The sequence below is a fragment of the Convolutriloba macropyga genome, chromosome 8 (genome assembly GCF_964194025.1).
Source record: "Convolutriloba macropyga chromosome 8, txConMacr16.3, whole genome shotgun sequence".
NCBI classification, from domain to species: domain Eukaryota; kingdom Metazoa; phylum Xenacoelomorpha; order Acoela; family Convolutidae; genus Convolutriloba; species Convolutriloba macropyga.
This window is the reverse complement of record NC_134475.1, coordinates 14,080,759-14,099,983: the sequence shown is the minus strand read 5'-3', so window position 1 is coordinate 14,099,983 and position 19,225 is coordinate 14,080,759. Positions and strand designations below refer to the sequence as shown.

Genomic DNA, 19,225 nt, shown 5'->3' with positions numbered 1-19,225 from the left:
GACAAATTCTTTTCATACCCAATATCTGTCGAGGACAGTCTTTCCATCGGTCGAGGACGTTCTTTTCATAATCCCAGGTCTAGACTAGGGGTACTAATATTGACTTGCCGTTCAGTCCGGGAAAATATAAACATTGCAAAATGTTCATATTTTTCTTTGTTCATTTATTTAGTCGTTACATTACATAGAATCTGCATATAGTAAAACGTTTCTAGTTTTATTACGATTCGCCAAGAAAACCATCAGAACTTCTCAGATATTATAAATGGGAAAGAAAAAATGGTGCTGATCTAACACGCCACCTTTGTGATTAACATTTATTCTAACAGGCAACTTTCTGACATTTTTTTCTGATTAAAAACAAGACAAAACTAGACGTTAAAGCGAGTTGAAGTTAAACTATAGTAAAATTAGTATAAACTGGCTCATAAACTAAACTAGACTTCTAATTAAACTTGACTACTCATACTATGCTGCACAAGCTAAATGTACCAAAAACAATCATGAAAACAAAAGTTATATTTTCTTGTGTAGTTGTTTTCGCATGTGTCATTATTACTGCCCTTTATATGTCAAATTTATCAAATCTCTCTTTCATGCCCACTCCTGCACCGATGAAGATAAAAGCACTGCCAAAGATCCAAATAACTTCCACAACAGCGTCTCCAAATCCAAAGTAAGGTTAATCTGAGTTATGAATGCTCACCAGTTGACTTCGAATATAGTTATCTTGCAACAATCTGGCACAATCTTACAGGTTATATGCAATCTTTTTTGCAATCCTGACGATAAATCGCTCTGCAAGATTTTCTTTCAAAACCTTGCAAAATCATACAAGATAACCCTTTTTGCATAAGAATCTTGCAAGATAAACATCTGATCTGTACGTGGGTTGGATCTCAAAGGAATATTAGTCGAATCCATGTGGTGAAACAAAGGTTATTAGTTAATGGTTATCTACGGTAACGAGTGAGAATATCGATGACAGTGTGATGTCAGTCTAATTTCAGATTACGTTCATATCCTGTCTGCCTTTTTTTGATTAAGTTCTCTTTGTCAAATCATCTCATGAAGACAGTCGGAGCATTCGGGTGGTTTCATCCTTCTGTTTGATTTACTAGATAACCAGGTTAAAGTGCTCGTTGTAATAAACCCTCTCCTCCCCTCCCCCGCTGTGCTTTTTTAAATTTATGATCATTAAAATACTCCTGAACTTGGGTATGAAGCGAAGAATCATTCTGTTTAGTCAACCCCCCTTTTTTAAGACCCCCCACTGACCAATTTATGTGTTATTGCTACACATATCACATTGCTATATATCACAATTGATTGGGGGGAGAGGTTGACGCCCACTAAGCTGGGAGGAGGGGATATAAAATCCAAACTATGTTAAATTTGATAAAAACATCTTAGAATCTGCTACATACCAAAAACAATGGTTGTCACAATTTTTTTCCGAAACTAGGAATCCTTGAGTCCAGATCAGCTACTATTGTGAGCCTCAGGATGAAATTTGAGTGTTAGCCCAGCGCATCGAAACACGGAAATCCTAATACCATCCAGATTTTTCTCCCGGATCGGATCCAGGAAACAACTGGAAAAAGTCCGCGAATCTTAGCGGGAATATAACGGGGATTGTAAGATGGTGTTTCTAGTAATATCTCGTTATTTAAGGCAGGCCAAACTTGATGATTATTTTTTACAATTCTGAAAAATCAAAGAAAATGTATAGTTCAAATTTCTCTCAATAGAAATATCTGACAATGAAATTGACCATGAAGATCAAAAGATAATGAAAAAGCTAGATGATTTATCTAATCCTCTACGTAACACCACAACTAGTTTTTAATAATTAAACCATAAAGACAGACCAATTCAAAACCAGGGAACAAATGAAGACAACTTTGAAACACTTTTTAAAATAAAATAACATCTTAATCATAATCTAATGAAAACGTGATTATCAGAAGATATCTGCTGACTGCGCCATGATACGGCCTTCCAAAACAACACTGGAAAGAATCGAAATTCATCATTTCCTCTTTAACTTTCTATCACTGGCGTCAAACATATCTCAAAAAATGTGTCGCCCGAGAAAGCTAACCGTAAAGTTGATACCAGACATTGCCTGTCTCTTAACTACTTAGCATAAACAGAATCACTCTCGAAGTAGTGTGCAACTAAAGTACTGGGCACTAATGTACGAACGATAGATAATAGTTGAATATTTAGTTTAAGAGAGAGCTTACAGTTTAAGAGAGAGCTTAAGAGAGAGCTTACTCTAGCATATAGTTTAAGAGAGAGCTTACAATGATTGTTGTCACCCCTTCAAATCAGCAACAAGAGCCATAAGAGATCAAGAAATATTTTTTGATACTGAAAGAACTTTGAATTTGTCCAACCTCAAAAACGGTCAAAACTGAAACATTTTACAGGTTTGGACCGAAAAAAGTTCGGAACCCCCAATTTTGGGAAGGGAAAACCTGAGCAACCCGACGTTAAGGCACACGATAAGGTTTAACTCTAAACTAATCATGAAACGACAAACGTTCTAGCATCAGACCCACAACTGTGGCTTTTAGTACTTATATGGTGCAAAATTGGCATTTTTTGATAATTTGTCATATATTGTTAAAATTCTTCAATTTTTTGTTCTATGATATTTTTGCCGCACAAAAGATCATTTATTTCATTAAAGATCAAATACCGTACATTTGAGGCATTTAGAGCTGCGTAATAACCATCCGTGCTCATATCAATAAATTTAAATATTGCAGTAAATGCACATTTGCTATGTAAGCAGTGACGTAAATCACTTACTTGATTAACCCGTCAGAAACGAGTAGCAGTGATGTTCTAAACTATATCTATCTGATTATTCACTTTAATCGAATTGTTTGAATGAAGGAACGATATTGTATTCAGAACCAATAGAAACTGTTACCAAGAGCAGTTAGCTCTCAGATTGGACTAAAATTTGATTCTTCAACAACTTTAGTCTTTTTATTCTAAAATTTGCTAGAACATAAGTTCTTTAGAGTTTAAGTTAGTTGAGCTCTCTCGTTGAATGGTAACAACAATCCTAGTTTTTGGCTGAAACCTTGCAAAATTCAGCAGGAGACTGAACATAGACTATTACTATGAATGTTCTTAACTTCATTCAACAAAATTAAAGTTACAGTCCTTTAAACTTCCGAGCGACTATTTATTTCTACGAGATCATTAGACAATCGAATTCAGTGAAGGACCAGGCCAGCGAAAAGCTAGAGAACCCCGCTGTGATATATCGTTTCCATTGAGATTCTTGATCAGACACAAAATTTCGTCCTCCGACCCAAAAAACAACAAGAACAGCAGCAATTTGTCAACTCAATTTGGTGGACCAAAACACAACTACCAACTTTGGCCTGCAGAAAAGTATTTGACAAAATACTATTTCTCAGAGACATTGGACGCTGTCGCAAAGACTTTTCGAATGTCGGAAAGACACATTTTGAGCCTTCAAACAAGTGGAAGCTACTGTTTCCCAATTGGAGTCATATGTCAACATTGAAAAAATAGTTGAAGGCGGAAAACTTCAGCGACTCCGAAAACAGCCATTGTATAATCATCTGTAAAATCTAGTAAAAAATAAGATGAGGTTTGCGCAGAATGGATTCAAAATAATACAGCCAGAAGATTGCACCCAAAGGTTTGTGGATCTCAGTGATAGTAGCGGTTACTATCGAGGCCTGATCAAGCAGTATAGGCACAGCACTGATGGTAGTAACCAAATATCCCTTGTGGCATCAACGTCAATCAGCAAAACTGATCAAAACCAGACCGTAATTGACAACAATAAAAACGCTTCAAATGCAAAGGGGTAGAAAGATGAGGTTTCTTCTCAGAAGTCTGCTACCAACAGCAGTAGAAAAAATTCAGTGTTGCCAAGTCACGCTCGTCCAGACAAATTCAAGGTGGGCGGATGGAACTTGAAAACTTGATGTCTAAGCAACAAGCAGAGCAACCGATGAGAGACTGGCAAAATCAATTAGAAATTGAACGTGAAGAAACTGAACTGCGTCGACGTAAAAAAGAATTACAGCAACAACACTACTAATTACGTCTACAACAGCATGAACGATGTGCATTGACACAGTGGTGAGATTGGCTTGCCAAAACTAAAGCTAACTGAGTTTTCAGGAGATCCACTGGAGTGACCAGAGTGGTCGGGTCTTTTTGATTTTGTTGTTCATCAAAAACAAATCAACTATATGGAAAATTTGCAATACCTGAAGACCAGTCACACGGATCATACGAAAGAAGCAATATCGGGAAAGGCATTCAACTCACAATCATACAACCATAATTGGGACACACTCTGTTAGAAGTACGGCATATCAGATGTCATAGTCAACGCTCAACTCAAGATAACACATACTCATCTTCCAATTCGGAATGACGGTTCTTCGAGCATCGTCAAATTTGCGAATGTGGTTACAAATAAGGTAAACAATTGAACTCAACTTAGAGACACATCCGACTTAGAATGAGAAGGAGGACTAAGTTCAACAACAAAAAACATTTTCCGCGACTGAGGGAGCAGTGGTTGCAGTATATGCAAGATCATTGACTACTGAGAAGCAGCCTTATCTTTTTCAAAGAGTGGCTTGCCTCCAAAGCAGTATTCATGAGAACTTGTTAGCGCAGACAAAGTCCTTGTTTGAAGGAAAATAAATTTCGTGATATACCAAAGAAGAGTTCCCTTGCTTCAATTGTTGACAAGTCAAGCAAACCAAAGAATCTCGAATGTTCCTTCAAAGAACACCCTATTTGAAGTTGTGAGAAGTTCCAACCAATGAAAGTAACAGAACAACGAGAGCATGTCCAGAAGTTCCGACTGTGTTTCAATCGTTTGAGAACAGATCATCTGTCGAAAGACTGCAAAAGCAGGACATGAGGTGTTTCCAACTACGGAAACGACACAACAGACTTTTGCACAGCGACTTCTCGGAGAAGGAGAGCACAAAGAAAGTATCAGATGCTACAACGGCAGTAGCAACTGACATCACTCAAAGAAGACTCTCTCTCAGTAGTGAGGATCAAACTGAGAGACAGAGATTTAAAACTAAATGTACTAGCAATGTGTAATTCGGGATCTTCAGTCTCATTTGTAGACAATTCAGTGGTATCTAAACTTCAAATCCAAGGCTGAGAAGCGTTTTTATCAGTACCAGGGGTTCGTGGCTAACAGAAACTAAGACTCAGATAGTGCCAATAGTTGTTTCAGCCAATGGGAAGTTTCGACCATCGGCAACAGTGCAGCTCTATGTGCACAAGAGACTGAATTTGGGTGATCAGGTTGTGGAGCTGCAAGATTTGAGAGACCGCTACCCACATTTGAGAAACCTGCCAAATAAGACCTACAATCTAAACGAGGGTAAGATGATTCTTGGACACGATTGTTACGACATTAAACACCCTTTCGATTTCAAGAAGTCAAAATACAAAACTGCACCATGGAAAGTTAAATCAAAGATTAGCAGGGCTTAAAGTAGCCCACTACCAGCGAAACAGGCAGCAACTCTTGCCACATTGGCAACATCAACTGCAGATGATGAATTAGCAAACCTGTTGAGTAAGTGGTGGGATATCGAGTCCTACGCCTCCCAATGCCACCTCACTGGTCATTCAAAAGAAGAATATTGAGCAATCAAGACGTTGGAGCGAACAACACGTTGGAGCGAACAACGGTGAAAGATACGACGTTGGACTTCTGTGGCGAGAGGGCTAAGTGGAGTTACCGAACAACTTCTACTGTGCAATGGCGCAACCCAATTCCTTAGAACAACGACAGCAGAAAAATGAATCGCTAAATAAGCGCTACCAAGAAACCATTGACATAGATTGCAATGCAAGATACGTTCGGAAAGTTGATCAAACTTAATTGAACGAAATCAAATACAAGTTGCAACGGTATTTGCCACATCAACCTGTCATCAACACACACAAGCCCAAGAATGAAAGAAGAGTGTGCAACGCAGAAGTAAATTATCAAGGCGTAGCCCTTAAAAACAGTTTTCTATCTGGACCAGACATGCTGCAGAGTTTGATTGGAAATAATTTTCGCTTCCGAGAACACCAAATAGTTTTATCAGCCGACATAGAAGCAGTTTCTTCAAAGTTTCTTCAAATCGCACTCCCGAGCACTGACAGCCCATGTCTGCAGTTCATCTGGCGAGAAGTTCCAGAATGGAAGCTGGAGGTTTACGATTACAGAAGACAAGTTTTTGGGGCGATAAACTTGCCGACTTGTGCAAATTACGCTTTGCACCAAGTGGCGAAAAAAGATGCAGTCAACGGCGAAATTATCGTCAGAACGGTACAGTGACACTTCTTCATGCCCGACCTCCTCAAGTCAGTCAGAACCCCTCAAGAAGCAATTGAAAGTTACTAGGGGATTCAAATTGACAAAATTGATGACGAGCGACGGTGAAATAAAGTCACAAATCCCAGAATCAGACAGGTCAACGGAAGTTTTGAAAACTTTCGAAGTTGAACCACAATCAACTTCAACTCTTGGACCAAACTGGAACGTGGAAACAGATAGTCTTATTGTCTGTCGTGGAACTGAGCAATACTCTCCACCAAAATAACTCAGAGAATTGTCCTATCGTTTGTCTCAACAGTTTTTGAACCGCTTGGAATAGCTTTACCCGCAACCGTACGAATGCGAGTTCTACTTAACAGATTTTCGGTAGCAATGGGGCAAGCATGGGACAAATAGTTGTCAGCAGACCACTCAAAACTCTTCAAGGATTGGTCCTCTGAATTGAGACAAATAAAGACGATATTAATAAATCAATTATTTTTTGAAACTGGATGTTCAAACCAGAGACTTTACATATTTACAGACGCTTCAGAAGCAATGTGCATCGTGACATATCTGCAAGATGATGAGATGTTAAGACTGACTTATGTATGAAGGAAATGCCTTGTGGCACCCATCAGACTTATGCCAATACTAAAATTTGAACTCCCAGCCGCAGTTTACGGAGTTAGCCTCAGAAAGTAGATACTCAGCAATTTTGAATTCAGAGTTGACAAAATCTATCATTGGACCGATTCATCAATGGTGTTACAGTCAGCGCACAAGAAACAACAGGTGTTCGATATAAACAGAGCAGCGGAAATATTGGAAAACTCATGGATAGATCAATGGAGACACCTCAAAGATGTCGAGAAACCTGCTAACATCGGAACCCGAGGAATGTCCAATGAAGGACTCCCGGTATCCGGGTGGTTAAACGAGCCAGCATAGCTACAAAAGGACGAAGATAAGTGGCCAGAGCGTGGTTTCAAGAGAATGATTTCGAACCCCAGCAAGCTATAAGTGCCGTAGCGACAGACACACAGGCTAAGCAACCATTTGACTGGATCTGATAGAGCAGTTTCAATAGAATCAGAAACTTCATTGCCTACTGTATGGCTTAAGACGATGCAGAACGGGAACCCTCAAAGCAGACGAGATCCGTCAAGCAGAAAAATTACTGTTTCGATTTGTTCAAACCGAAGGCTTCCCGAATGTTTTAAAGTCGACAGCAAGCAGTAAAGAAATCTCCAAAGCCTTGAGCGTCGTACGACTGTCATCTTTTAAAGAGAAAATTAAAACTATTTGCGTGAAGGGTTGACTGAAACATTCAAATTTCGATTAAAATGCCGAAAATCCACATTGTTAACAGTGAAGCTTCCAGTTGTACAACTTCTGTTGGCGAAAGCAAATTGCGACAACCTACATGATAGCACGGAATATGTGGGAGACATTCTTGAACATGTATTCAGGGTTGTCGGGTTGCAAAATGCACAACAAAAAATCAAGTCGAGATCTATCAAATACATATACAGGAACGCCAACCCAAACCACCCACCGATGGTGGATCTACCTCGAGAGCGACTTGATGAACATCTTTTCCCGTGCACTCATACTGGAGGGGGCTACTTCGGACCCATCAAGGTGAAGTTTCTACGACGTACCTTGAAGAATATTATTAATAATAATAACAATAATAACAAAATTAATAAAAAAAATAATATTAATAAGAACAGCAATATTAAAATAAAAATGATAATGATAATGTTTATGGTATCAGTAATTATTATAATAGTAATAATATTTAGAACAATACCAATAATACTAGTAAAAACATTCTATATGTTTTTTCCTAGTGTCGCAAATGGAAGCGTACTGAATCAAATACAAAATTTTGTTGAGCAAAATTTAACAACAAAGAAAACAAAATCAAGACGTCCTTCCACTTTACAAGTACTTCTTTTACTGGAGGTTGAATTCTAACTATGACTGTAGTGTAGATCTTTCGTTTAAATTTGGAAGTTTATGACAAAAAATTATGAAAAAATAAGGAAGGAAAAAACTGAAAATTGACAAAATACGTTCTAATGCCTTGGATCCCTAACTAAAGAAATAAGTTTTGCCTTAAAGCAAATTGACTAAAAAATCATTAAATTGAACATATGTTTCCAATTTTTTATAGGCAAAATTTTTAGTTTCCTGCTTGAAGCTTGTTTAAATTTTGTATTTGAATAAGGTTTCAAGGTTGACAAAGACAAAAATTATTTTTCTAGTTCTGCTTTTCAAATTGTTCTTCGGAAGCTTGTTGTTATGTTGAATTTTGTACACTTTCTTGCGCAACAATTGAAGTTCTGCTTTGTTTATAAATAAAATTTTGACCCAAGAGTAAGTTTTTTTTAGCTGAATGCTTTTGATAATCAAATTGATAAGATTGTAATTATGTATTTCTTTCAAAGGGCGTTTGTTATTATTTGTGCGGATACAAGCAACCGTTTGAAATTTAAAATTTGGTTTAATTTAACCTCAATCATATGCATGATTTTCTCCTGGCAGTACCATAAAGCAAATTACCACATTAAATCAAATGTTTTACGTATGTGTTGAAAACTCATCTCAGTTGTCATGAAATCATTTTTGCAGCTTGAAAAATATCATCCAGGATTGTACTAGCTTTCATTTGACCCGTTCAAAGACTTTACAAAAACGAACACTGCAGTCTATCGCCAATATTAGAGTTTTCAATAAATTTCTGTTTTCCTTCTTCTCTACGCCTTCTGGTACAGTTGATTGTTGTTCGTATTTGTAATAAATTTGATTTGATTTGTTTTTTTCTTTGATGAACTCTTTTTTTTCAAATCTCATTCTACTTTTCTGCTCCACGTAAAAATTTTGGGTTTTTTTTGGTCATGTCAATTTTATCTAGATGTTTCAGTATTGCAGCATCATCTGCAAACAGAGTTCCTTCTGTTCCCGGAGAGCCTGTTTTCATATAATTTACGTTCAAAAAAATAATGAGTAGAAAATGTCCTAAAACAGATCCTTGAGGTGCTCCGTATTCTACTTCTGATAGCTTTGATGGGGATCTGATTCAGATATTTAGCTTCAGATATTTAGCTGATTCAGATATTTAGCTAACAAAATGTTTTGCTCAACAGTATCAAAAGCTTTTCGTACGTCTAAGAGCGTGCAACTTGATTTTTTTTCAAGAAATTAGACATTCATTTCTCATGGACTCAACTGCACTTTAGGGTTCTTGAAATGCAAAATGTTTACTAATAAAGGGACTAAGTTTGGTGAAATTATATAAGATGCGAATGAAAAACATTTTTTCAAGAAATTTTGCAATTTATAGCTAAAAAACTGTCGACGATAATAGTTTGCATCTGATAAGTATCCATCTTTGTTTAACGATAACATTTTCCAACTTCGGGACAACCAAGAAAAATTTCCGTAGTAAAGCATTTATTAAAAAGCTCATTTAAAATTTTACTCAAATATAAAGTTTTTTAAAAAGCCAATTTTGGTATTCGCATAGACTTCGTTGTTTTTTGAGTTCGATTACATTATGGTAATAAAAACACCAATTTAATTATTTTTACGAGTGACATCGAACATTCATTTTGCCTACCGGAGTTTACAGCAAAAAAAAAAACGAAATAATGATCGAACATGAACGTTCGTAATTTTGAAGCACCTATGTCCGTTTTAAAAGTTAAATGTCATTCGTAATTTCCAAAAATTGTTGGTTTCTACCATTTTTTAAAAAAGTTAATATTAAATTCCCCGCAAGATTAAAGACTCAAGGTATTGTTCAATACGAGTGAAAAATATCTCGGCATATTTCACAGCATTCGACGGCATATACAAGCTTGTGATGTACATTGGAACAATATTATCAAAATTTAGTTTACCTGTTTTTGTTTGTACTTTGCTGCATTGACAATAGTCTACTATTCCCGGTTTATATTTTGTCTGATCGAGGAAGATAATTCCAACTCCAACGGGCCTTTTCCTTCTGCTTGAATGGAAAAGGGACAGATAACCAGATAAGTATAAAGTGGCTTTGTATTGTGAAATCCGTTCAACCACGTCTGAGTTAGACAGATAGCCTCGGATTTTTACTCGAGACTCTCGATTATTGCTTGTAATTAATCTAATTTTTGTTTACATTTTATACTTTATGATGTCCTTTCCATCAAAGCCAAAGTCCGCTTTTCAATTTGCCGAGTGCATGAAAGCTATAGTGTGTCCCATATGGTTGAAAAAATTGGACGTTTCAAAAAAATACTGTCCACATTGCTCTTTTGCATGTTTCTGGCGTTTTCGAACATTCTGTTACTTCAACGGATTTTTTCCGTTTGTGACCCCCTCCCTCCCCCCCCCCCCCCCCCGCTTAGTGCGTGCATATTTTTTGCACCCCTTCAGACTCACGTGCCATATTATTTTTACATAATGGTTTACCACGTAATGACACGTGCTCTTTAACTGGGGGGAGCATAACGTACTGGATGGGGCACAAACGGAAAAGATCCATTTCAACTTTATGGGATAGATTATTTGAAGATAAAAAACGTTGCCTACATGGGTACTTTAAATTTTTCATTCTGTGTTTCAGGCCACCGACTGAAAAGGGGAGAGTACTACAGGAGAATCCTGCCTTTCCCATGCTGTCACCTGGGTTAGTATACCAAAACATTCGCTCGTCCATAGATTATATACTGCTCTGTACCATTTACAAATGGCACAAAAGTATAGGAAAGTATAATTAAATTAATTCGGATTAACAACCAAATTCTTTGCCCAATTCCTGATAGACCATCTATATGAATCTACTCCCAATTACTGCCCTTACCTCCCTAATCTTACATCGTTTTACCCCCTTAAAATTACCCCCCTAATCTTACATCTTTTTGGGGGTAATTTTTGTGGGGTGAAATCTAAAATCCCCCAATTACCCTTCATTACCCCTTAATTTTTCATCGCTTGGATCCTATAGACAATTACCCTTACTTTTACATTAGTTTGGGTGGTAGTCCGTGGGGGGGGGGGGGGGGTAGTTTCAACACGGGTGGGGACTTTTCTAAAATAATATGTAAGTGCGCTGAAAGGAGCTGAAGGTTAAAAATAAAAAGTTCAGGACAAAGCTGAACTGTGCTAGATTTTGTGAGAAATAAGCTGAAAAATGAGTGCATTTTAGCGCATTCAGCGCATTTCTTACCAAAAAATGTCTGAAATGGCGCGCCCGGTCGAGAATATTCCTGTTATGCCAAGGACATCCAAGCCATATTGACTCAGCACAATTAAAGTGTGGAAAAAAATCCTCATTGACTAGTAAAATCTGATTTCAAATCGAGCATAACAATCGGTCTGTAAAGAATAACTTGACGAGGTCGGAATATGACTTAAAATTAAAAAAAATGACAGTAGAGCAAAGCGTGTTTGAATCAAAAGACCTCAAAAGTCAGTTGATGGTTTACAATGTTCAGGCGAAAAAATCCTATTACTTACTGCCAACTTTATTAATTCAAAAATTTTAACGCCAAAAATTGAAAAGTTTTCTTTAAAAATTGATTGTAACTTTTTCATTCAGAAAAAGTTTTTCAAAAATTTTTCTTCAACAAAAAATGTCAAAAGACTCAATACTAGTGTCCTACTTCTTACTTTTCTTACTTTCTTACTTTACTAATAATTAATAAAAATTTTTGATTCTGGAGAAATAATCGAAGGATACCTCATCAAAGTGAGTTCAACAAAACTGCACTTGAAAATTTTTCATTTATTCAGTACTTCAGAACAGTCGTTAATCTTAAAAAAATCCCACATTCTCATTTCGCAAAGATTGTAGGTAGTATTGGTTAAACAATCGAAAAACCGAAAACATGAAAACAGAGAAAAATTCTGCAATAGTAAATTCAAATTCTCTAAAAAGCTTAAAACTCTAAACGTTCGCTTGCGTTTCAACACTACGGGACTAAATCTGTCATTGAAAAAATTCAAACAAATGGAGCTACGTAAACTGTTTCATCAAGAAGCAATGCAAGCAAACCTTTCAGAAGAATTGAAAAGAATTCAAGTTTTGAAATGCAAACCTATAAACCTAAAACTTAAAACAACCATTTGTACGTTTTGTGTTTTTCGAAAGTTCGCGTGCGTTGCAATTTCATATACTCATAATGGGACAGTAGTTTGGGGATGATACATGTTAAATAAGATTTACTTGTTGAGTAGACGCAACTTTTTTTAAAAAAAATTGATTGTAACTTTTTTGGAATGAAATTTTCAGAAATGATTTTTGATGACTTTTCCTCATCAAAAAAAGTGAAAGGACTTACTATGGGTAGTGTCCTACCTCATCAATTTTTAACAGTGAAATAGTTAAACAGATTCCTGAGAAAAACAGAATCTCTTACCAATGTGAGTTTAACAAAATTGGACCTGAAAAAACTATTTTTTTTGTATTCAGTCCTTAAGACCAATCGTCATAGTTCTATAATCTCCCACAACCCCAGTTTATGAAAAATGCAGGGAGCCGATCAACACAGCCGAGTAATAGTCCAAACAGTACAAAAATCGTAATCATAACCGTTAAAAACTCTATACTGTTTAATTCAATTTTTTCCGAAAAGTTTGCGTTTTTAAGCGGAATCATGTTTTTTTTTGCAATCAGTGACAAAAAAAAATTTGTTGCAATTAGGAGTTCTGATTAAAATGAGAAACAGAAGAGCCTTATAATTTCATCCGTTCGCCAGCCCAATCCCCACACTCGACCGAACACCGGGGTTTGCATGTATTTTGTTTTCAAAGCTTCTTTGGATGCAATTCTGGTAACGTGTCCTTATATCTTGGTCATGCAATTCTGGTAACGTGTCCTTATATCTTCGTCATGCTCGGTCACTTATATATAAAAACTGACTATGTATAATTTATATGTCTCCTATAGTTTTATATTGATGAGCAAATTCAGCCACTGATTTCAAAAATGGCTGAACAATACGCATATTAACATTTGCCACCAATATGCGAGCAGAATGTGACTGGCGAGCATGTCAGTGTAAATTTAACCGCTACCTATCCCTGTCGTATTTTCATTAAAACTTGGGCAGTAATTCTTAAAATAATTTTGTTTAATAATGAAGACAATTTAAACAAACTTGGTTTCACCTACCTTTTCTGGCCGGAAAAGATACAAAAAATCAAACTTTAGGTTTTGTCAAATTTTATACGTTCGTATAATTTCTGTAAAAAATTTAACTCGAGCTTAGCAGGAAATTGTTTTTGTTTTCATAAACTGTTCAAGAATTGCTAGGAGAGTTGATTTATTTCCTTGTTTCCTGCCTTAATGTTTCTGGTCTAAATTAGCAAATTTCTGGTAATAGTCTTACTTTTTTTTTCTGTGATTAATTGTAATTTTAATTAAAGATGTGATTGAGTTGGACCACAATTCCCAAATGTTGTTGGTTGTGCCTTGTTTAGTGATACCCCATATCCCGATAGAGCCAAGTTGATGACATACCCAGTGGATCCAGACACACAATCGGAAGCAGGCCAAGTGAAAGTGGGGCCAAAGAAGCCGAACCCAGTTACGGTTCTCTATTTTTCTTATTCTCAGGGTTCGACCCAAGCTAATTACGCACCATTCTGTAATCTACCGTTCGACTGCATCGTAACTCAAGACGGGTTCCCTAATAGAGACCACTGGACAAACTTCTCGGCAATCATGATTTTTGGAATACACGCTTTTGGAAGAATTCAAAATAATGTAGGAGGGCAAAATAGCAGAGATCCAAAACAAATTTGGGTTGCGAGAGGGAAGGAACCAACCATAGCTGGGACCGATTTTATTGGAACCCGCCGATTAGTAAATTGGTTCAACTTCACAGCGGCACTGTCGCCAAAGGCTACTTTCCGAGACTCGTATGTAGGTGTGCTTAAAAGAATGAAAAGAGAAAAAATGTCAAACATTGAAAAAGAGTATGATTCGTATAAAAAAGACAAAGATTTTTGTTGGATGGTTTCAAATTGTGGCGCTCCTAGCAGACGATTTGACATGGCGTCTGAAATAATTAATCATCTGCCAGGAAAAGTTCACATGTGGGGGAAAGCCTTCCCAAGATGCATGCCAAAAGTAAACAAGACAAAAATTATCAATCACGGCTTCACAACGAGAGACACTGTGGAATATCTAGTAGAGTTGAGTAAATGCAAATTTTATTTTGCTTTTGAAAACTCAATTTGTAGTGATTATATTACAGAAAAATTTGGTAACTCATTAGCTCAGTACGCAATTCCAATTGTGAACGGATGGCGAGAAAGTTATGAACAAATTCTGCCTGGGTCTTTCATTCACGTAGCCGATTTCAAAAACTATTCCCAAGTAGCAGAATATTTGTCACAATTATTGGGTAACAAGGAAGAATTTTTTGCTTATCACAAGTGGCGTCTGACACACGAAGTCTTGAAACAAGAGAGATCACAAATGTATAATTTGATCCACTGTCGAGTATGCGAGAAAGTGTATAAAACAAGAGAAGCAAATAAAAAGTCCATAACTCAATCATCAATAATACCAAATATTGGAGAAGTGTTTCGGTCCCTCCAAAAATGCTTGCGCTGATCTTCATCAGTGCCCCCCCCCACCAGCGGCCTCACGAATGCATCACCTATGTTGACATGTTTGGACTAGGAGAGAATGCCCACTTTTTTCAATTTTGAGGTTTTTGAACAATGTTCTCTACAAAAAGTTGTTTGAATGTAGGACAAAATGTGTACAAAATGTGTTATATCCATTCAGATAAAAACGACTTAACATTTATTACAATTCTTTTCCGCATGCCGCGTTGGCAAAGTTCTGGAAAAGTGGAATTAATTGACAAAAAGTACACAGAAAACAAGAGACGGGGATTTAAATTGTACTATAAAACATGCCTCTAAATTACATTTCAAGTCGATGCAAGGCATGAAATGGAAAAATTACGGATTGGGTATAGTTACTAAAATGGTTTTTTGACAATTTACGAAAGAGAAATCGGAAAAGAAATAGCTAAAGCAAGCAAACTTAAATGCTTTAAGATTATAAAAACGGATTGCTATTAATGATCCGAGTAAATTAATCTATTTCAAATGCCAATTCAAAATAAATTTGCTATGATTACTTTGATTACTCGAAATTATGTAATTTCACCGCTGGAGTAAGCGGTGAACTTACAAAAATGCACCATATTTTACTGTTTACTACAAGTCACCGTCCTTGCCCGGATTTGAACCTCTCACCTCCTGCATTTCAGCCACTTCTTCTTCCACTACCCCAGTTCTTCTTCGACTGTTAAGTTACAAAAGTTGAACTTACAAAGTTGAGTGAATTTGATTAAATTCAAAATAAAAATACAAAAGCTCAACTTACAAAGTAGAATGAATTTGATTTAAATTCAAAAATAAATATGCTATATGCAAAATAAATATACTATATGTAAATGTTTAAATTCAAAATAAATATTGAATACAAATAAGTGGCGCAGTGTAAGAAGTGGCTGACAGCAGGAGGCGAGAGGTTCAAATCCGTGCAAGGACGGCGAATGTAGTAAGCGGTGAAATATGGTGCATTTTTTAGGTTCACCGCTTACTCTGGAGGCGAACTTACATAATTTCACCGCATTTCAACGCAAAATTAGGTACTAAATTTGCTGTGAAAAAAAAAACAATTTTTCACCGCTTATCTTACATAATTTTTTGATTTTTTCTCGACACGGGAAGTAATATCTTCAGAAGGATGTTTTACGAAGACTTGTGAATTGATGAATTGGATACTGCTCCATCATAGAAAACTGTTATGTCATAACAAACTCCAATCTGTTTGAAGAGTTTTAGTTTGATCGGTTACTTTTAAATTGTGTTTCACTTTTGTTAAGTACCACTTCTGCTAACTTTATCCGATTAGATTTTTTGATCTTTTTAAATTTTCTATCCAATTAAAATTTAAATGGTACGTGTATTTCAAAGTTCTACCCAGGAGCATATTTTGGTGAGAAATATAGATATTTGATTTGGGTTGGGATTTACAATTCCTACAATTCCGTTAATGTGACGTCCTAAACGCGTTATTGATTGCCTTTTCGTTTCTGCCCATGTTGAGTTCCAGACCCAAATTTTCGTCTGATCAGACTTTCCAGACCGAAATTAAACCTGATTAGACTTTCCAGATACATAGGGTCTCTGATCGGAGTTCTCAGACCGGAAGCGTTCTGATCCGACCGTCTTCAGACCATGATCCGGACTCAAATTCAGACAATTGCCCAGACCTTAATCAGACTATGATCAGACCCAGTTGCGCGCGAAGCCTTTATGACCCGACCCAATTGCGCTTGCAGCCATTTATGATCAGACTGAAGCGCGCTCGAAACCGGTTCTGGTCAGACACAAATGCTCTCGAACTAGTCTGATAAGAGAAAGTTTTCACTTATGAGAAAATCTCTTAATTTTTCTCTTATATATTCATTTCATAAAAACTGATGTTTGCAGTATTTAATTCATGTAAAGAAAAATCAATTATAAAAGTATTGCTAAAGAAAACGAAACCCAATTGTTGAGACCAAATTTTATTTAGTGTACCGTTTACTCTATGTCTCTGACTCAATGGATGTGTTTAGACAGCTATCCATAAGAAACATCGTGGTCTCCAGTTGATCAAAACTTTCTCTGAACGGGACCGGCCTTTGCTATCAGCTGAACTCTTTTTTTCTGATCAGAGCTATCGGACTTCAGATGAGTCTCTGACCAGAACGCTGCTTTATTGTTGCCTCTTGGCAGAGTCAACATCGCTCAGTAAAAAAAATAAAGGGAAAAAATTAAGGCGCTCGAAATGGTCCCTGATCAGACTCAATTGCGTTCGAAAACATTTCTGATCAGATCCAATTGCGCTCGAAGTCGCCTCTGATCAGACTAAAGTGCGCTCCAAGAGGTTATGATAAGACCTAATTGCGCTCGAAGTCGCCTCCGATCAGACCGAAGTGCGCTCGACGAGGTTACGATCAAACCCAATTGCGCTCGAAGTCGCCTCTGATCAGACTAAAGTGCGCTCGAAGAGATTATGATCAGACCCAATTGCGCTGGAAGTCGCCTCTGATCAGACTTTTCAAACCAAAATGACCTCTGATCAGACCATCTCCAGACAATCGTACAGACTGTAGCGCGCTCAAAATTCCGTCCAGACCCTGTAATTTCGGTCTGGGAACACACGGGTTCGCGCTCGACTGGTTCTGATCCTACACCAATTTGGGTCTGGACCTCAACCTGGGTGATTTCAATTTGATGTTGTACGTGAGGTAAGCCACACTGTTTCTTCATCAAATGTACAGTCAATGTTATAGCTTGTCCAAAACTTGAATTCCGCAAAATTTTTGGAATTATTTTGCAGAAATCATGTGAGGCTTCCTCTTTTTGGTACGAAGTTATAGGTTTGCGAAGGAGTTTCTCATTTGAGTTTTCAGTATTTACCCCGTGTCCTCTCTGTTGAGTCCCCAAGTCCTGTAATTTTCTGGTTCGATCTTTGATTATTTTGCGGACGACCACGCTCGTTTTCGAGGAATGAGTAATTCTTTTTCTTTGTATCCTTTGATCAGACAGAAGTGCATGGGTTTCGAGCACAAAAATGTGCGATCACATGAGTCTAATCAAAAATTGTTCCGGTCTGGGCAGTGCTTCTAAGCTCCCAGTTAGTTAGCAAATTCAAAATCTTCTCTTCTTATAATCTCAAAATTTTTGAAATTTGTCAAATTAGATTATGTATACATTGCGGTTGTGTTGAAAATGAAAGATAATTTTATTTTTTTTCGAAAAAACATTTGGTCATCCCCCTTACTACCTTCTTCATTTTATTTGCCTTCAAAGTGTAAAACATAACCGACTAACGTCGGGCGAATTGCCCCCAAACGACCGGCGAGCGGTTGGCTTTGTCAGCCGCTAGCCAAGGTTTAGTGACCTCTGGGCGCTACCTCTTTATCCCGTTTCTGAAGACAAATATCAAATGGATTAGACGAAAAATCGTCCAAGCGAAAAATTGCGTAAAGGAGACAAACAGAATTAATATATTTGCTACAAATTGCTTTTGAGAGCAATTAACAATGATCTCCTAAAAAGTGCATGTTAGATCTATTATGATAAAGAAACATTTCCACTATAACTCATTGTTAATGAGGATCAGAGATGATGAAATTACGCTACATAACAGCAGCTGAAGAGCGGCATCAACAAAAAGAGAGAGAGACAGAGAGTGAGAGAGAGAGAGAGAGAGAGAGAGAGAGAGAGAGAGAGCCAAAACGTGAACGAGAAAGAGAAGGAAAGGAAACCTAACCGACAGGCACAGAAAGAGAGACAGGAATATCTTCCATGATTGGTTTCGACATTTGTTAGTTGCAATGAGTTGTATTACCCGAGCCCAATAATTTTGGCAAAATTATGTAAGCTAAGCGGTTAACAACGATGAAAAACTAGAAAATTTTCTGCTATGTTCTTACATATTTTTGCAGTGATTAAAATCAGAGATTCAAGTTCAACGCATCCACCGCAAAACAAGGTACGATTGTGGTAATTTGTGAATTTTTTGAACGCTGTTTACAATTTATCGTACTTAATTTTGCCACTCTTAGCGTAACTTCACATAATTTTGCATCTCTAAGGATGGATCCCGTATAATTTTTCATTTTTGAGCGCAAATCGTACACCATTTTGGTGTCTCTAAATAAGTAAATATGTGTATCTCTGTAAATCGTAGATAATTTTGGCCTCTAGATGCGAATAACATAATAATTATTCTTTTTCTCAACAGTGATCGTACACAAGTTAAACGCGTAACTTAAGCGATGGTGAAACAATTTTAGCAGG

General features: G+C 37.0%; 1 protein-coding gene across 1 annotated transcript; it reads left to right on the top strand.

Annotated features, from left to right (window-relative positions):
• Positions 1-458: 458 nt before the first annotated feature.
• LOC142343953 (3-galactosyl-N-acetylglucosaminide 4-alpha-L-fucosyltransferase FUT3-like) lies at positions 459-14,980 on the top strand. Its single transcript, XM_075395360.1, has 3 exons — positions 459-676; positions 10,965-11,027; positions 13,823-14,980. Exons 1-3 carry the CDS (start codon positions 471-473, stop codon positions 14,961-14,963), a joined length of 1,410 nt encoding a protein of 469 aa, XP_075251475.1. The 5' UTR covers positions 459-470; the 3' UTR covers positions 14,964-14,980.
• The last annotated feature ends 4,245 nt before the right edge of the window (positions 14,981-19,225 follow it).

Coding starts and splice junctions, on each gene's coding strand:
- LOC142343953 (XM_075395360.1), top strand. CDS start 471: ATGCTGCACAAGCTAAATGTACCAAAAACAATCATGAAAACAAAAGTT. Junction 677..10,964: donor ACAGCGTCTCCAAATCCAAA/GTAAGGTTAATC, acceptor TCTGTGTTTCAG/GCCACCGACTGAAAAGGGGA. Junction 11,028..13,822: donor TTTCCCATGCTGTCACCTGG/GTTAGTATACCA, acceptor TGCCTTGTTTAG/TGATACCCCATATCCCGATA.